The sequence below is a fragment of the Pelobates fuscus genome, chromosome 13 (genome assembly GCF_036172605.1).
Source record: "Pelobates fuscus isolate aPelFus1 chromosome 13, aPelFus1.pri, whole genome shotgun sequence".
NCBI lineage: Eukaryota > Metazoa > Chordata > Amphibia > Anura > Pelobatidae > Pelobates > Pelobates fuscus.
The window spans coordinates 10,632,377-10,652,008 of NC_086329.1; the positions used below are offsets into that span (position 1 = coordinate 10,632,377).

At 38.8% G+C, this 19,632-nt stretch overlaps 1 protein-coding gene across 1 annotated transcript in view; it reads left to right on the top strand.

The window, feature by feature from the left end:
- Nucleotides 1-3,823: 3,823 nt before the first annotated feature.
- LRRC9 (leucine rich repeat containing 9) overlaps nucleotides 3,824-19,632 on the top strand; it is a 94,953-nt gene continuing 79,144 nt past the window's right edge. The window contains exons 1-7 of the mRNA XM_063439500.1: nucleotides 3,824-3,863; nucleotides 3,971-4,082; nucleotides 7,821-8,039; nucleotides 8,835-8,975; nucleotides 12,646-12,709; nucleotides 13,184-13,254; nucleotides 13,833-14,015. Of these exons, the coding sequence (XP_063295570.1) occupies nucleotides 4,035-4,082; nucleotides 7,821-8,039; nucleotides 8,835-8,975; nucleotides 12,646-12,709; nucleotides 13,184-13,254; nucleotides 13,833-14,015 (726 nt within the window). The 5' untranslated portion in view covers nucleotides 3,824-3,863; nucleotides 3,971-4,034. The remainder of the gene's footprint in view (nucleotides 3,864-3,970; nucleotides 4,083-7,820; nucleotides 8,040-8,834; nucleotides 8,976-12,645; nucleotides 12,710-13,183; nucleotides 13,255-13,832; nucleotides 14,016-19,632) is intronic.

A 19,632-nucleotide genomic window follows, 5' to 3' on the forward strand; every position in this document is an offset into this window, starting at 1 on the left:
AACTTCCCTGACCTAGACTCACACAGCCCCCTTACACACATCCTGAAAATGGTCAATATGTTTAGCTTCCCTAATTGAACAGTGTGTTTTAATTTGGAATTTCTTATCTTCTCCTTTGTTAATAGCCTGCCATAGCCTCCTGTTTGTGATTTTAGTTAATTTAACAGAATACAGAGGCATATCCAGAAGGAGGGGAGGGTCACCGGTCTAGTGCCCCCAGCCCGAAGACAGCATCAGCAGATACCCAGAAAGTCTATAAAAATATTTTTATTTTTCCCCCCCTATTTTACTTTGGTAGCATGGCCGTGCTGTCTTGAAATGACAGTCCAGTGAGTGACCGTCCTCCGGATGCTTCATTGGTGCACCAGTTGCTGTGACTACTAATAGAACGTGGACATGGCATCAGATATGGTGTCCCCGTAAAGCGTCCTGAGAAAACACGATCACTCTTAGAACTGTCATTTCAATGTTGCTCAGCCATGTTACTAAAGTAAGTTATAGGGAGAGGAAAATTATAAATATTTTTTATATATTTTCTGGGTACCCACTAGTACTGTCTTGGGGGGTGAGGTCATTGCCTATCCAAAATTCAAGTCCTGAATCCGCATAGTGTGAGATCAGAATTTCTCAAGTAAACACACAGTGATCTGATTGAAAATCTAATTATTTTTTCGTGCAGGATGTGTCAGTCACAGCCAGGGGCCGTGTAGCTAGAGCTGCATAAACTGGCACAAAAGTGGTTTAATTCCTAAATGGCAGATAATTGTGCGTTGACTGCAAGGACATGGTCTGTACACAAAAACTGCTTCATTAAAGGAACACTTTAGTGTTAGGAAAACAAAGATGTATTTATAACATTAAAGTGCCCCACCTATTCTTGAAAGAGTTAAAAACTTATTCTTTTACTTGCATATTTTCAGTACCGATGCTGGGTTGCACTCCACCGCTGATGTTGGCCAATGGGGAGACCTAATGTGTAAAATCTAAGTAGCTCACATCCTTTCAAATAACTTCCGTACCACAGATTTTTAACTATAGGTACCACGTCTGCTTTTCTCCAGTTTTCTGGTATGATTCCTGAAGGAAAAGAATCTTGAAAGACTAAAAACTGTGGTTTGGATATTTGTACACTGAGCTCCCTAAGTACTTGTAGGTGAATACCGTCTGACCCTAGGGTTTTATTTACGTTAAAGCATGCTGTCACTTCTAGGGTTTTTGCCTACTTTGAAAAGACTCCCCATGGTGACATCGCCACTTGATATGCAGTGGCAAGGGGCAGCAGGCAAAGGTAGGTTTTAATTATCTGAAGCAGTCCCTCACGGCCACTGGCTTCATTATTCAAGGGACCCTTCAGCCCTTGGCGCTTCATGTGCCAGGAGCTCACATCAGTGCTGTACTCTTGGACATGCACAAGAGTAAAACACTTTGGAGGATCTGTGGAGGATCCGTGGACATTGCCTTTTTCCTTATAGCGGTCACTAGTGAACTTTGTGTCTTTAGCTCCACCTTTTGTCAAGCTTTGTTAAAAGGAGGGCAATACATAAGACGGAGTAACCCCCACTTAGTCTTATGATAGACTTTGACTGCTTTGGATTTTCAGTGGAATTTCAACAGTCAATGTGAGCATTTCATAAAGATTTTTCAGTTTTTTTCTCTTTATGAAATATTCAGTTTTGGGGGGGAGGGGTGACAGTTGCTTTAACTTTAATGACTGTAGCACTTTATCCCGTGTTAACCAATCACTTGTTTGCTATAAGGCTTTTGCAACTGGGGTTTTACAGCCATAGAGTCCTCTTTGCTATATATTGAGAATAAGAAAATACCGAATTTCTGTCTTGTTCTGATCTTCCTTTTATTGGCAAACTCTTCATCGCAGGGTTAACATGCCTCTAGTGGCTGTCTGACCGCCACTAGTGGTGCTTTCACCCCCACAGCCAAGTTGAACTATTCAATTATACGGCCTTATAGACGTTGAATTTATCTTCTGGCTTTGTCAGTAAATAGCTCCTGCCAGTCGATTAGTTTTAAAGATTTCCTTATACTGTTGACACCATTGTACAGCGCTACAGAATTTGCTTGCGCTATATAAATAATAATAATAATAATAATAATTAGGCTTTTTAAAATGAAAGGATCACTATAGTGTTAGGAATACAAACATATATTCCTAACATTATAGTGCTAGAGTACATATTTTGGTTTCTGGCCCCCTCAGTAAGAAGTTAAAAGGTATTTTACGTACCTTTTCTCCATCTCTGTGCTGGTATCTCTGTGGCTAGCCCCGCCTCCATGGCTGAGATCATCGATCTTGATGATTTCAGCCAATCCAATACTTTCCCATAGGAAAGCATCAAGAGGTAATTGCACCAATTAGCATTTACTCTTAGAGAAGCATTGAATCAATGCATCTCTATGGGAAGCGTTCAGTGCTAAATGCAAGTGCTGCACACTGTGCAGCACTAAACTAGGAAGCACGTCTAGTGGCCGTGTGTGTGACTGCCACTAGAGGTATAATGAGGCTTTTACAGGACTAAGCCTGCAGGGACATGCTATATACAATATAACCACTACATTAAAGGGATTCTATAGTGCCAGGAAAACAAACTCATTTTCCTGGCACTATAGATTTCCCCTTTGTCAAGGCCCCCTCCCGCGGCACTTAATGGGTTAATAACCCCTTTAGTCACTTACCTGGGTCCAGCGCCGATGTCCCTTGCCGGTGGGGGAGACCTAATGCGCATGCGCAGCAACGGCCGCACTCGCATTAGGATCTCCCCATAGGGAAATCATTATTTAATGCTTTCCTATGGGGAAAATCTGACGCTGGAAGTCCTTATGCAGAGCATGAGGACGTCCAGTGTCAGATAACCGACCAAAAGTTCAATTCCGGAGGTTCCTCTAGTGACTGTTTGGTAGACAGCCACTATAGGAGGAGTTAACCCTCAGAGGTAATTATCGCAGTTTATAAAAGCTGCAATAATTGCCACTGCAGGGTTAAGGGTGATGGGTGTTTGCACCCAGACCACTTCAATGAGCTGAACTGGTCTTGGTGCCTACAGTGCCCCTTTAATCTGTAGTGGTTCTGATGACTAAAGTGTATTTGTAAACATAGCCGTTTCTAAAGCAAAAAACTGCAAATGTTTTACATTGTAGGGTTAAAATGACAGGACAACTGCACCCAAACCACTTCATTGACCACTAAAGGCGCTTGTAGGGAAAAACTCAGTAAAATGATGCAGACGCCCCCATAGGAAATCTTTGATTCAGTGCTTTCCTATGGGGAAGCTTGGATGCGTGCATGGTCGCGCCGGAGCAGACCTTGGTGATGACGTTGTGTTCCTAACGCTTTAGTGTTCATTTAAAGTTACCATTTGTCTTTCTTTTTTTTACTTTTTTAAATATATGTACTCCGTTCTCAGTCTGCTAAACTTACCTCTCCCCCTCCTCCTCATCTCTACCGCCTATGACGCCAAATTAATTCCACCTCCTTTCTGCACTATCTATTACATGTATGCTCTTGTGTCTCCCATTCCTCGTTTAAAGCATCCTGCACCTGTCCTGCCATCCTCCCACACAACACAGCAGATGTTGGTGTTCTATCCATGGTTGGGTTGCATAATTTAGAAACTGTGTCTTTTTAGGGCTTGTGTTTTAACAAATAAAACTATTGTTGAAGTTGACCACTAATTTCTCTTGAGTTTAATTTCAATTCCTAAATATCTTTGTTTCAGAATTTCAATTTCAGGGAAATTATGACATTTTCCATAAACCAATTCAGAAGAACGTTTTAACCGTGATGTATACCCCAAGAAGGTTCCAGTAAACAGACAAACCAATAGATATCTGTCTATGTGATGTAATCGGTAATTATATTTTCAAAGCCATAGAATTCTGATTAAAAACCTGTAGCCATCTCCAGTTAATTGTCATTTTAACCTTTATTATGTTTTTTTTATTTTTAATTTTCCAGGTATAATATTTATTATTGACACAGGGATGATCATAGCATCTATTTTAAGCCCTAATCCTTGAAAATGAGTGCAAGTGAAAATCTTAATTCCGAAGAAATCATCAGAGAGCTGGTAAGATGCCTTTTTATAATACTGAAAGAATAAGGTGGCGTGTTGGCAAACAGAGGGGGGGAGGAGAGTAGCATCTTAAATGCTGAGTTGAAGGTATTCACATGCAGTAAGCACAGACAGAATAACACAGAAATTATCTATAGTGGTACAAAATATTCACAGTGAGAACAATACCCACATTCAAGTGTAAAAGCATTTACAAACCGTATAAAAATGTACGTAACTTAAAGTGGCTCTGTCACTTATTGGATCCCTTTTCTGCCAGCTAAGGGATTCCTTCCTCTTGCCCCCTGACATCCCAAACTTTTTTTAAACCTCAGGACTGGCACAATGTACCCTTTTATTGATGTGGCCGTCCTGCTGGGTCTTTCATACAGTTCCTCCATCTTACAGTGTACTAAGATGGCGGTGCCCAGAAATGCTGCCCTCTGCCCTTCTCTGGGCTTGTGCATGAATTTACACCACCCCTGCCCACTGCTTACACAGACCTCCATTGACTCTTGTGGTCGTGTGACAGTCAACACTGATGATCTGAAAAAAAAGAAGTGACAGAGCCGCTTTAAGGACATGTTAATTCTTGTTTTCCCAAAATCCAGAGCAAATGAAAAATAAAAATGCATAACATAGCATGATGCTGTTTATTTATATAGGAAACAATATATATCTATTAATAAACAGCATCATGCCATGTTATGCATTTTTATTTTTCATTTGAGATATATATATCTTGATAAAGACCCGCAGAGGTCGAAACGTCGGTTTTGGGTTCACACCTGCATTAAATAAAACAACAAGATTTTTTTCACCAAGTCCTGTGAGTGCATCCTATATTCTCTATCGTGTTATATATGCAACGCAACGTGGATTGCACCCAGGCAGGTATCCTATTATATTTTTCAGGAGAGTGCCAAGCTATTATTTATTTTTATATATATATATATATATATATAGAAAAGTAGTTGGTTGCACTCTTGGATTTCCATTAAAATATAACTTTTATTCCAATTACTAAAACAGATCAACGTTTCAGTCCATCTTGTTGACTTTCATCAGGATCCATGACTGAAACGTTGATCTGTTTTAGTAATTGGAATAAAAGTTATATTTTAATGGAAATCCGAGAGTGCAACCAACTACTTTTCTATTTGGATGTTTAAGCCTTGGTGCTGCACCTGGTTTGATAATGTTGGAGCCTGAGTGCAAGGTACAGTTTACCGTATATACTCGAGTATAAGCCGAGTTTTTCAGCCCATTTTTTGGGCTGAAAAACCCCAACTCGGCTTATACTCGAGTCAAGGTCTGTATTATGGCAATTTACATTGCCATAATACAGACTGGGGGGAGAGGGGGGCTGGCAGAGCTGTAACTTACCTGTTCTGCAGCTCCTGTCAGCTCTCTCCTCCTCTGCGCCGTCCGGTCAGCACCTCGGTCAGCTCCCAGTGTAAGTCTCGCGAGAGCCGCGGCTCTCGCGAGACTTACAGTGTGAGCTGATAGAAGGAGCTGCACGGACGGCGCAGAGGAGGAGAGAGCTGACAGGAGCTGCAGAACAGGTAAGTTACAGCTCTGCCAGCCCCCCTCTCCCCCCCACTGAACTGCCACTGGACCACCAGGGAAGGAGAGCCCCCCTCCCTGCCATATATCAAGCAGGGAGGGGGGACGAAAAAAAAAAATATATAAATAAAATAAGAAGAAATAATAAAAAAAATAATAAGAATAAAAAAAAAATTAATAAAAAAAAGGGGTATAAGGACCACTATGGGAGGGGGGGGTATAAGGACCACTATGGGAGGGGGGGGTATAAGGACCACTATGGGAGGGTGGGGGTGGGTTAAGGACCACTATGGGAGGGAGGGGGGTATAAGGACCGCTATGGGAGGGAGGGGGGGTATAAGGACCACTATGGGAGGGGGGGGGGGGGGATAAGGACCACTATGGGAGGGAGGGGGGGATAAGGACCACTATGGGAGGGAGGGGGGGGATAAGGACCACTATGGGAGGGAGGGGGGGGATAAGGACCACTATGGGAGGGAGGGGGGATAAGGACCGCTATGGGAGGGAGGGGGGGGTATAAGGACCACTATGGGAGGGAGGGGGGTATAAGGACCACTATGGGAGGGAGGGGGGTATAAGGACCACTATGGGAGGGAGGGGGGTATAAGGACCACTATGGGAGGGAGGGGGGGATAAGGACCACTATTGGAGGGAGGGGGGTATAAGGACCACTATGGGAGGGAGGGGGGGTATAAGGACCACTATGGGAGGGAGGGGGGGATAAGGACCACTATTGGAGGGAGGGGGGTATAAGGACCACTATGGGAGGGAGGGGGGGTATAAGGACCACTATGGGAGGGAGGGGGTGGGATAAGGACCACTATGGGAGGGAGGGGGGGTATAAGGACCACTATGGGAGGGAGGGGGGGGGTATATGGACCACTATGGGAGGGATGGGGGGGGATAAGGAACACTATGGGAGGGAGAAGGGGGATAAGGACCACTATGAGAGGGAGGGGTTGGGATAAGGACCACTAGGGGAGGGGAGGGGGAAGTAAGGACCACTAGGGGAGGGGAGGGTAAGGACCACTAGGGGAGGGGAGGGTAAGGACCACTAGGGGAGGGGAGGGTAAGGACCACTAGGGGAGGGGAGGGTAAGGACCACTAGGGGAGGGGTGAGTCAGGACCACTGGGGGGGGGGGGGGGTGAAGGAACACAGGGGTGGGGAGGTAAGGACCACTGAGGGAGGAGGAGGGGAAGTCAGGACATATGGGGGGGGAGGGGGCGGCAAAAAATGTTTTGCCTACGGCGCCAAATATCCTTGCACCGGCCCTGCACACACTGCATTCACACACTGCATTCATACACACACACACACTGCATTCATGCACACACACACTGCATTCATGCACACACACACACTGCATTCATGCACACACACACACTGCATTCATGCACACACTGCACTCATACACACACGCTGCACTCATACACACACGCTGCACTCATACACACACGCTGCACTCATACACACACACATACGCACACACTGCATTCATTATACACACACTGTAAATAAATATTCAATTAATATATTTTTTTTAGGATCTAATTTTATTTAGAAATTTACCAGTAGCTGCTGCATTTCCCACCCTAGTCTTATACTCGAGTCAATAAGTTTTCCCAGTTTTTTGGGATAAAATTAGGGGCCTCGGCTTATATTCGGGTCGGCTTATACTCGAGTATATACGGTAACTTTTTTTTGTATATATATATATAATTTTTTTTTTTTTTTATATATTTGCCCTGCCTCTGTAATCCTCACACATTGTTTAAACATGTTACCAAAATTAGATTCTACTATTTCTTTGTTGCATTGTTTAAGAAGTGATAATGTACTTCTAGTTCCCTTCTAGAATTCAAATTTTGTAATTTCAAAGATTGGTGCTTAGCAAATCTGACCTAAGTTTGGGTTCATACATGGACGTCCACATGCAGCATGTTCTTACAAGGAATATGTATGTTTATGTATGTATGGATGTATCAATTAAATATACCCTTAACTGAGATGGAAAAAAATACTGTTTTGTTAGAGTATCAAACAATTTACTCTTATATTGCTGGTTAATGCTCTGTTTTCTAAATGGTGTTCAATACACTATTTGGGGTCCCTGTTTGAGAAACATTTACCAATCTGCAATAAAATGTGACCCTTCCCTTTTCTCTTTTTTTTTTTTATATTTGCAGTGTACATGCAATGGTTTAATTCCAGAGAATATCGAACAAGATGGGCCGGGAACAACAACCCTTGAGATGTTTTTCTCTGGTTATCCGAAAATGGTGGGACTTTCTTATTTCCCAAATCTGATCCACCTTATTTTAGTTGGTCAAAATATACAAGCCATTGAGGGCTTAGAGTCATGTCCGTTACTTCAAGAGCTATGGATAGCCGAATGTAACTTAACGGTAAGTTACGGTAGACATTTTCATCACGTCTAATGCTAAATACAGTCTCGAATTCCCTATCCCACTGTCCCAATTTTTTCCCCTGGTGTCATGCATCCGGGGACACCAGGGAAGTGTCCCAATCAGCACAGCGTGAGTGCGTCATTAGACAAGCTTGCGCTGTGAACAGGGACTAGGGTTCTGCAGAGAGCAGCCCTCTTTGCAGGGTCCTGTAGGTTGGGGCTGGCCAGACAGGCCCGCTCAGTGTACAGTACCTCTTATTTTCCAGTCTCATGACTATTAATGTTTGGAGCTCTGCTACTATTTAGCTTAGTCTGACAATGGTAATAAACCGGTGCGATTGCAAGACACACAGGGGGATTATTATTATTAAGTGTTCTAAAAAATGGTTTAAGTCTTTCTTTATTTTGATCGTGTTTAACAAAAAGTGATGACAACTATATTTAGAGCTGCTGGAAAAAAAGAGAAGTGAAACAGAAGACTTTTCTGTTGGCAAATGTGATGGAAATATTGATAAATTCATTGCATTGCAAAAAATGGCATAAAAAAAAAAAAAACACACAGTTGGATTGCAGAATTTGCATCTGATGATGAACATTTACACTAAAAAGTCACAGAAAATGTGACGTAAAAGTGTCATTGACACTTTGATAAATCTTCCCCATACGCTTAAAATATGCCATATATTTAAAAGAATAAACCTTTACGATATTGTCTTTGTTAGCTTGCCTTTACAAAAGAAAAGTCAGACAGATTGTATCTTGAATTAATTGTATTTTTTCTTTTTTCTTATAGACAATTGAAGGACTTCATCACTGCACGCATTTGAAAAAGGTTTTTCTTTATCATAACAATATTTCAAACATTGAAGGCTTGGAAACACTTCAAAAGCTGGAGGTTTTATGGTTGAACGAGAATGAAATTAAAGTGATAAAGGTATATTTATCATGTCTCCAGAATGTTAATATTATGTAAATATTTAAAGGGACACTATTGGCACCAAAGCAACTTTAGCTTTTTTGGTGTATAGATCAAGTTCCTGCAGTCTCACTTTTCAATTTTATGCCATTTAGGAGTAAAAACACTTTGTTTATGAAACCCTAGTCACACCTCCCTGCATGTGACTTGCAGAGTTTTCCTAAACACTTTCTGTAAAGAGACATGTCATGTTTAAACTTTTTATTGCACATTTTGTTTAATTTAGAACTTCTTATCTCCTATCATGTTAATAACTGCCTAGTGCCTGCAGGAGCCTCCTGTGTGTAATTATAGTTAAATTTACAGAGCAGGAAATAAAAACTTCTAAAACAAGTTAACGTCTGATTTTCATGCCGGCTGTGTCACTTATAGCCAGGGGAGGTGTGGTTAGGACTTGATAAACAGAAACAAATGTGATTTAACTCCTAAATGGCAGATAATTAAGCAGTGACACTGCAGGGGCATGATCTATACACCCAAACAGCTTCATTGAGCTAAAGTTGTTTTGACACATATGGTATCCTTTTAAACATTGTGAAAAACTCCAAGTCTCTTTCTCTAGGAATGTCAATGCCTCTTGGTCCCTCTTCTAATGAATACCATTTTTTGGGGGGTGAGGTAGGGTGTAGGAGTGTATAACAGAGTGTCACCGCTAATGTGTTTTAAACTACTAAACATATTTGTTTATATTGTGAAAATAGTTCTGTGTAAATTAAATACTTTGATCAGGTTCTAAACTTGATTTTCTGTTACATAAATTAGTTTTATCAATTTTAGAACAGAACTTTAAAAAAAAAAATAGTTTACATGGGCAGATACCTACTGATAAATATTTATGTAACAGAAAATACTTACCGGTCGGTATTATATAATCAAAACTTTCTTGAAAAGCCCTGCCACATGGCCAAGCCTCCAGCCACATAATCAAAAATGAAATAGTCTGGTTTTGGCAATTTGAAAAGTTAGAAGGATGTGTTGTGGGTTGCGCTGCCTCACTTAGCAATGATTTATTGTAGGTTATATGTCTGTTTTAACAACCTAGAAATGTAACTTTCGTAATGTTATTTACTATTTCAAATTGCATTTCAATGGGGATTTGAAATGAAAGCCAAGCTGACTTGGATAACTTTTCCATTTTGGATATTTTGATCTTAAATTTGACATTTCTAAGTGGTAATGCTCATTAAACATTGAATTGTAGTGAACTGAAAAACAAACGTTTAAAATGAGTGTTAGAATAGGAAATAATACTTGTGATGCATGTCTCGCTGTACTTACGTCTGACACTTCTCCACAGCTCTCATATTAGTAATAACACTGTTTAATATGTTATCTGAAATTTCCTAATGTAGGTATTGATTTACTAAATCACTGCTCACATGTACCGTATATACTCGAGTATAAGCCGACCCGAATATAAGCCGAGGCCCCTAATTTTATCCCAAAAAACTGGGAAAACTTATTGACTCGAGTATAAGACTAGGGTGGGAAATGCAGCAGCTACTGGTAAATTTCTAAATAAAATTAGATCCTAAAAAAAATATATTAATTGAATATTTATTTACAGTGTGTGTATAATGAATGCAGTGTGTGCGTATGTGTGTGTGTATGAGTGCAGCGTGTGTGTATGAGTGCAGCGTGTGTGTATGAGTGCAGTGTGTGTGTATGAGTGCAGTGTGTGTGTATGAGTGCAGCGTGTGTGTATGAGTGCAGTGTGTGTGTATGAGTGCAGTGTGTGTGTGCATGAATGCAGTGTGTGTGTGCATGAATGCAGTGTGTGTGTGTATGAATGCAGTGTGTGAATGCAGTGTGTGCAGGGCCGGTGCAAGGATATTTGCCGCCCCCTCCCCCCCCCATATGTCCTGACTTCCCCCCCCTCCTCCCTCAGTGGTCCTTACCTCCCCACCCCCGTGTTCCTTCACTCCCCCCCCCCAGTGGTCCTGACTCACCCCTCCCCTAGTGGTCCTTACCCTCCCCTCCCCTAGTGGTCCTTACCCTCCCCTCCCCTAGTGGTCCTTACTTCCCCCTCCCCTCCCATAGTGGTCCTTATCCCACCCCCTCCCTCTTATAGTGGTCCTTCTCCCTCCCATAGTGTTCCTTATCCCCCCCATCCCTCCCATAGTGGTCCATATACCCCCCCCCCCCTCCCTCCCATAGTGGTCCTTATACCCCCCCTCCCTCCCATAGTGGTCCTTATCCCACCCCCTCCCATAGTGGTCCTTATCCCACCCCCTCCCATAGTGGTCCTTATACCCCCCCTCCCTCCCATAGTGGTCCTTATACCCCCCTCCCTCCAATAGTGGTCCTTATCCCCCCCTCCCTCCCATAGTGGTCCTTATCCCCCCCCCCTCCCTCCCATAGTGGTCCTTATACCCCCCTCCCTCCCATAGTGGTCCTTATCCCCCCCCTCCCTCCCATAGTGGTCCTTATACCCCCCCTCCCTCCCATAGTGGTCCTTATACCCCCCTCCCTCCAATAGTGGTCCTTATCCCCCCCCTCCCTCCCATAGTGGTCCTTATCCCCCCCCCCCTCCCTCCCATAGTGGTCCTTATACCCCCTCCCTACCATAGTGGTCCTTATCCCCCCCCTCCCTCCCATAGTGGTCCTTATACCCCCCCCCCCTCCCATAGTGGTCCTTATACCCCTTTTTTTTGTTATTATTAAAAAAAAATTTATTATTATTATTTTTTTATTATTATTTCTTATTTTATTTATATATTTTTTTTTTTCGTCCCCCCTCCCTGCTTGATATATGGCAGGGAGGGGGGCTCTCCTTCCCTGGTGGTCCAGTGGCAGTTCAGTGGGGGGAGAGGGGTGCTGGCAGAGCTGTACTTACCTGTCCTGCAGCTCCTGTCAGCTCTCTCCTCCTCTGCGCCGTCCGTTCTGCTCTTCTGTCAGCTTACACTGTAAGTCTCGCGAGAGCCTGTACACTGGGAGCTGACCGAGGTGCTGACCGGACGGCGCAGAGGAGGAGAGAGCTGACAGGAGCTGCAGAACAGGTAAGTACAGCTCTGCCAGCCCCCCTCTCCCCCAGTCTGTATTATGGCAATGCAAATTGCCATAATACAGACCTTGACTCGAGTATAAGCCGAGTTGGGGTTTTTCAGCCCAAAAAATGGGCTGAAAAACTCGGCTTATACTCGAGTATATACGGTACTCTATCTGTTTCGGTGTTTGCCCTCTCTCCAGAGTGGAGTAAAAATGTATCTTGCTTACCTGTCTCAGGGTTCGACCTTAGCCAATCCAAAGCTTTCCCGTAGGAAAGCATTGGGAGTCTATTCTGCAACACTGACCCAGGAAGCACCTCTAGTGGTCATCTGAGTGACTGTCACTAGAGCTGTTACTTCTCTGAAAAGGCAGTGTTTTCATTGCTCAGCCTGCAGGGACATGCTATAGAAACCAGAACCACTACATTTAGCTGTAATGTGTCTGGTGACTATAGTGTCCCTTTAAAATTGATGTCTGTTTATAAATCATTAATCACATCCACACATATATGCCTGGCCTATTAATTAAATATACATTTCAATATCTAGAATGAATATAAATACATATATACATACATAAAATATGTGTTTATTGTGATTTTTTTTTTTTTTTTTGTTTGGTTTTTTTTTTCTTTTTCTAGGGAATGGATCAGTTGCACAATTTGAAAGAGCTTAATCTTGCTGGGAATTTGATACATTCAATCGGTAAGCCAATAAAGTGCCAGAAATCCCTTTCTCATGGTTTTCTAATTGTAATTAGTCCATTTACTCCTAATGATAGAAGGCACCAGTTGGTTAGATAGTGGGGTTTTGCATTTGGCTTGGCATTTGATTGTGACTTTGGACATTCTCTCTCATCCTTCTATCTATCTATGGTGCCCCATAAATAGTACTTGAATAATGTAAATTATATTTTATGCAACAAGGAGATGATTATAAAGGTTCGTATGGTATATTCATTGATATTGTTCTTATAATTGGTTAAAATAGATTTAGGATTATGATTTAACAATTAATTCAAATAAATGAAAAAAACTAGTGTGCTCATCTTTTGGTTTAACACTTGTTCTCAAGCCATATATACATTTGTGAATGAGCAATTGTCAACTAGATTTTCAAATAAGCATCAAATTGCAAATGTCATTAAAATGTGTTTTTAACACTTTTACGCTTTTGCAGGTGAGTGCTTGGATCTCAATGTACAACTTGAGAGGTTAAATCTGTCTGGCAATAAAATCTCATCTTTCCAGGTACAGTATAGTTATCCTAGGATTATACTGACTCTACCAAGATGGTCCTTTAACTGCATTGAAGCAAACAGACAGTGGGCATGTCAATAGAACTCTAGAAATAATTGACATAGCTTCAGTATTTCTGGGTACGGTTCTATGATTGGGTTCCACCCACTATGGGGAGTCATTTACTGCGTTTCAGTAGATGTTATTATGTTCCTCTGTTTGGCACAGTTTTTCCTGGTACCATGCCTTGTCTATTTTGCCCATCTGCAACATTAGGAAGGATCTGGAGAGTTACTGACAGTTGTTCACTGTTCTGTGTGGTTTTCGCTTGACAAAGATGGTCCAATAAAATGCTTTATATCTGAACACAGGGTGCCTGAGGCGTCTTCCTTGATATATACTTTAAGGCGTAGACTGCGGTAATTGTCAGAATACAGGTTTCTGGTACTGATTAGATATATAGATATGTGGAAAAGTGAATATTTATATGAACCCACCAAAGTATAATATCATTTTTTTATTTGTATATTTTAATGTCTGTTAAACTTGCAACTTGCTTTCTCAGTACTTTCTTATTATCTTCTTTTCAGGAAATAACCAATTTGGCAAGACTGGCAAACTTAAAGGATTTGAGCCTAAAGGATCCCCAATTTAGACCCAATCCTGTCTGTCTCTTATGTAATTATGCCACCCATGTCTTATATCATATACCGCAGCTACAGAGACTTGATACATATGATGTGTCTGACAAACAGATAAAGGACTTGGCTGATGTAAGTGAGCAGACATCAAACTGTTCATTACAGCAGATATTTCGATATGCTTTTTTGTGTTTTTTTCCCCTCTCCAATGCAAAGCAAATTGCATTTAAGATAATTGTTGTTGTTTTGTCTCAAGCATACTACCTGTATAAGTCTCAATTCAAGTAAACAAGTAAGTCAGTTTGTAGGAAGAGTTGTAAAGTATGCATTATTTAAAATGTGGACAGTGATTACCCAGTAAACTCGACACTTCCTTCCTTGAGTTTGATAGAATAAATTGCTTTGCTAATACTCATTAGACTAAACACACTTTAAAGAATCAACTATAGATTTGTAAACTTTATGGAGGAGTGTCAAAATTATTTGGGCTACATCTCACATACATTTGGAGTGCCAAACATTAGATTAAAATAAGTAAATACAGAACAGAGAGAGTCTGCTCTCGCATATCTTTCCTTATTCCGTTTTGCCATTTTCTCTTTATTTAATTTATCTTTCATTTCATTTATCTTTTTAACTTTTTCAAAATCCAAATGTCATTTACTTAACCATGCATCACATTTTATATACTTTTCCATTATTCCCATTTTATATATTCCATTCATAATCTTCCATATCATTCCCATTTTATATATCCCGTTCATAATCTTCCCTATCATTCCCATTTTATATATCCCGTTCATAATCTTCCCTATCATTCCCATTTTATATATCTAATTCATAATCTTCGATATCATTCCCATTTTATATATTCCATTCATAATCTTCCCTATCATTCCCATTTTATATATCCCGTTCATAATCTTCCCTATCATTCCCATTTTATATATCCCGTTCATAATCTTCCATATCATTCCCATTTTATATATCCCATTCATAATCTTCGATATCATTCCCATTTTATATATCCCGTTCATAATCTTCCATATCATTCCCATTTTATATATCCCATTCATAATCTTCCCTATCATTCCCATTTTATATATCCCGTTCATAATCTTCCCTATCATTCCCATTTTATATATCCCATTTATAATCTTCCCTATCATTCCCATTTTATATATCCCGTTCATAATCTTCCCTATCATTCCCATTTTATATATCCCGTTCATAATCTTCCCTATCATTCCCATTTTATATATCCCATTCATAATCTTCGATATCATTCCCATTTTATATATCCCGTTCATAATCTTCCATATCATTCCCATTTTATATATCCCGTTCATAATCTTCCATATCATTCCCATTTTATATATCCCGTTCATAATCTTCCATATCATTCCCATTTTATATATCCCGTTCATAATCTTCGATATCATTCCCATTTTATATATCCCGTTCATAATCTTCGATATCATTCCCATTTTATATATCCCGTTCATAATCTTCCATATCATTCCCATTTTATATATCCCGTTCATAATCTTCCATATCATTCCCATTTTATATATCCCGTTCATAATCTTCCATATCATTCCCATTTTATATATCCCGTTCATAATCTTCGATATCATTCCCATTTTATATATCCCGTTCATAATCTTCCCTATCATTCCCATTTTATATATCCCGTTCATAATCTTCCCTATCATTCCCATTTTATATATCCCGTTCATAATCTTCCATATCATTCCCATTTTATATATCCCGTTCATAATCTTCCATATCATTCCCATTTTATATATCCCGTTCATAATCTTCGATATCATTCCCATTTTATATATCCCGTTCATAATCTTCCCTATCATTCCCATTTTATATATCCCATTTATAATCTTCCCTATCATTCCCATTTTATATATCCCGTTCATAATCTTCCCTATCATTCCCATTTTATATATCCCGTTCATAATCTTCCATATCATTCCCATTTTATATATCCCGTTCATAATCTTCCATATCATTCCCATTTTATATATCCCGTTCATAATCTTCCCTTTCATTCCCATTTTATATATCCCGTTCATAATCTTCCCTATCATTCCCATTTTATATATCCCGTTCATAATCTTCCCTATCATTCCCATTTTATATATCCCATTCATAATCTTCGATATCATTCCCATTTTATATATCCCGTTCATAATCTTCCCTATCATTCCCATTTTATATATCCCGTTCATAATCTTCCATATCATTCCCATTTTATATATCCCGTTCATAATCTTCCCTATCATTCCCATTTTATATATCCCGTTCATAATCTTCGATATCATTCCCATTTTATATATCCCGTTCATAATCTTCCCTATCATTCCCATTTTATATATCCCGTTCATAATCTTCCCTATCATTCCCATTTTATATATCCCATTTATAATCTTCCATATCATTCCCATTTTATATATCCCGTTCATAATCTTCCATATCATTCCCATTTTATATATCCCATTCATAATCTTCCCTATCATTCCCATTTTATATATCCCGTTCATAATCTTCCCTATCATTCCCATTTTATATATCCCGTTCATAATCTTCCCTATCATTCCCATTTTATATATTCCATTCATAATCTTCCCTATCATTCCCATTTTATATATCCCGTTCATAATCTTCCATATCATTCCCATTTTATATATCCCATTCATAATCTTCCCTATCATTCCCATTTTATATATCCCGTTCATAATCTTCCATATCATTCCCATTTTATATATCCCATTCATAATCTTCCCTATCATTCCCATTTTATATATCCCGTTCATAATCTTCCATATCATTCCCATTTTATATATCCCATTCATAATCTTCCCTATCATTCCCATTTTATATATCCCGTTCATAATCTTCCCTATCATTCCCATTTTATATATCCCATTCATAATCTTCCCTATCATTCCCATTTTATATATCCCGTTCATAATCTTCCCTATCATTCCCATTTTATATATCCCATTCATAATCTTCCCTATCATTCCCATTTTATATATCCCGTTCATAATCTTCCCTATCATTCCCATTTTATATATCCCATTCATAATCTTCCCTATCATTCCCATTTTATATATCCCGTTCATAATCTTCCATATCATTCCCATTTTATATATCCCATTCATAATCTTCCCTATCATTCCCATTTTATATATCCCGTTCATAATCTTCCCTATCATTCCCATTTTATATATCCCATTCATAATCTTCCCTATCATTCCCATTTTATATATCCCGTTCATAATCTTCCCTATCATTCCCATTTTATATATCCCATTCATAATCTTCCCTATCATTCCCATTTTATATATCCCATTCATAATCTTCCCTATCATTCCCATTTTATATATCCCATTCATAATCTTCCATATCATTCCCATTTTATATATCCCATTCATAATCTTCCATATCATTCCCATTTTATATATCCCATTCATAATCTTCGATATCATTCCCATTTTATATATCCCATTCATAATCTTCCCTATCATTCCCATTTTATATATCCCGTTCATAATCTTCCCTATCATTCCCATTTTATATATCCCATTCATAATCTTCCCTATCATTCCCATTTTATATATCCCATTCATAATCTTCCCTATCATTCCCATTTTATATATCCCATTCATAATCTTCCATATCATTCCCATTTTATATATCCCATTCATAATCTTCGATATCATTCCCATTTTATATATCCCATTCATAATCTTCCCTATCATTCCCATTTTATATATCCCGTTCATAATCTTCCCTATCATTCCCATTTTATATATCCCATTCATAATCTTCGATATCATTCCCATTTTATATATCCCGTTCATAATCTTCGATATCATTCCCATTTTATATATCCCATTCATAATCTTCCCTATCATTCCCATTTTATATATCCCGTTCATAATCTTCCCTATCATTCCCATTTTATATATCCCATTCATAATCTTCCCTATCATTCCCATTTTATATATCCCATTCATAATCTTCCCTATCATTCCCATTTTATATATCCCGTTCATAATCTTCCCTATCATTCCCATTTTATATATCCCATTCATAATCTTCCCTATCATTCCCATTTTATATATCCCATTCATAATCTTCCCTATCATTCCCATTTTATATATCCCATTCATAATCTTCCCTATCATTCCCATTTTATATATCCCATTCATAATCTTCCCTATCATTCCCATTTTATATATCCCATTCATAATCTTCCATATCATTCCCATTTTATATATCCCATTCATAATCTTCCCTATCATTCCCATTTTATATATCCCGTTCATAATCTTCCATATCATTCCCATTTTATATATCCCGTTCATAATCTTCCCTATCATTCCCATTTTATATATCCCATTCATAATCTTCCCTATCATTCCCATTTTATATATCCCGTTCATAATCTTCCCTATCATTCCCATTTTATATATCCCATTCATAATCTTCCCTATCATTCCCATTTTATATATCCCGTTCATAATCTTCGATATCATTCCCATTTTATATATCCCGTTCATAATCTTCCATATCATTCCCATTTTATATATCCCATTCATAATCTTCCCTATCATTCCCATTTTATATATCCCGTTCATAATCTTCCCTATCATTCCCATTTTATATATCCCATTTATAATCTTCCATATCATTCCCATTTTATATATCCCATTCATAATCTTCCATATCATTCCCATTTTATATATCCCGTTCATAATCTTCCATATCATTCCCATTTTATATATCCCGTTCATAATCTTCCCTATCATTCCCATTTTATATATCCCATTCATAATCTTCCCTATCATTCCCATTTTATATATCCCGTTCATAATCTTCCCTATCATTCCCATTTTATATATTCCGTTCATAATCTTCCATATCATTCCCATTTTATATATCCCATTCATAATCTTCCCTATCATTCCCATTTTATATATCCCATTCATAATCTTCCCTATCATTCCCATTTTATATATCCCGTTCATAATCTTCCCTATCATTCCCATTTTATATATCCCGTTCATAATCTTCCCTATCATTCCCATTTTATATATCCCGTTCATAATCTTCCCTATCATTCCCATTTTATATATCCCGTTCATAATCTTCCCTATCATTCCCATTTTATATATCCCATTCATAATCTTCGATATCATTCCCATTTTATATATCCCATTCATAATCTTCCATATCATTCCCATTTTATATATCCCGTTCATAATCTTCCATATCATTCCCATTTTATATATCCCGTTCATAATCTTCCCTATCATTCCCATTTTATATATCCCATTCATAATCTTCCCTATCATTCCCATTTTATATATCCCATTCATAATCTTCCCTATCATTCCCATTTTATATATCCCATTCATAATCTTCCATATCATTCCCATTTTATATATCCCATTCATAATCTTCCATATCATTCCCATTTTATATATCCCATTCATAATCTTCCATATCATTCCCATTTTATATATCCCGTTCATAATCTTCCCTATCATTCCCATTTTATATATCCCATTCATAATCTTCCATATCATTCCCATTTTATATATCCCGTTCATAATCTTCCATATCATTCCCATTTTATATATCCCGTTCATAATCTTCCATATCATTCCCATTTTTAGACTACTCCTCCCTAATTTCGTACATTCGATCCCATTTTACATAT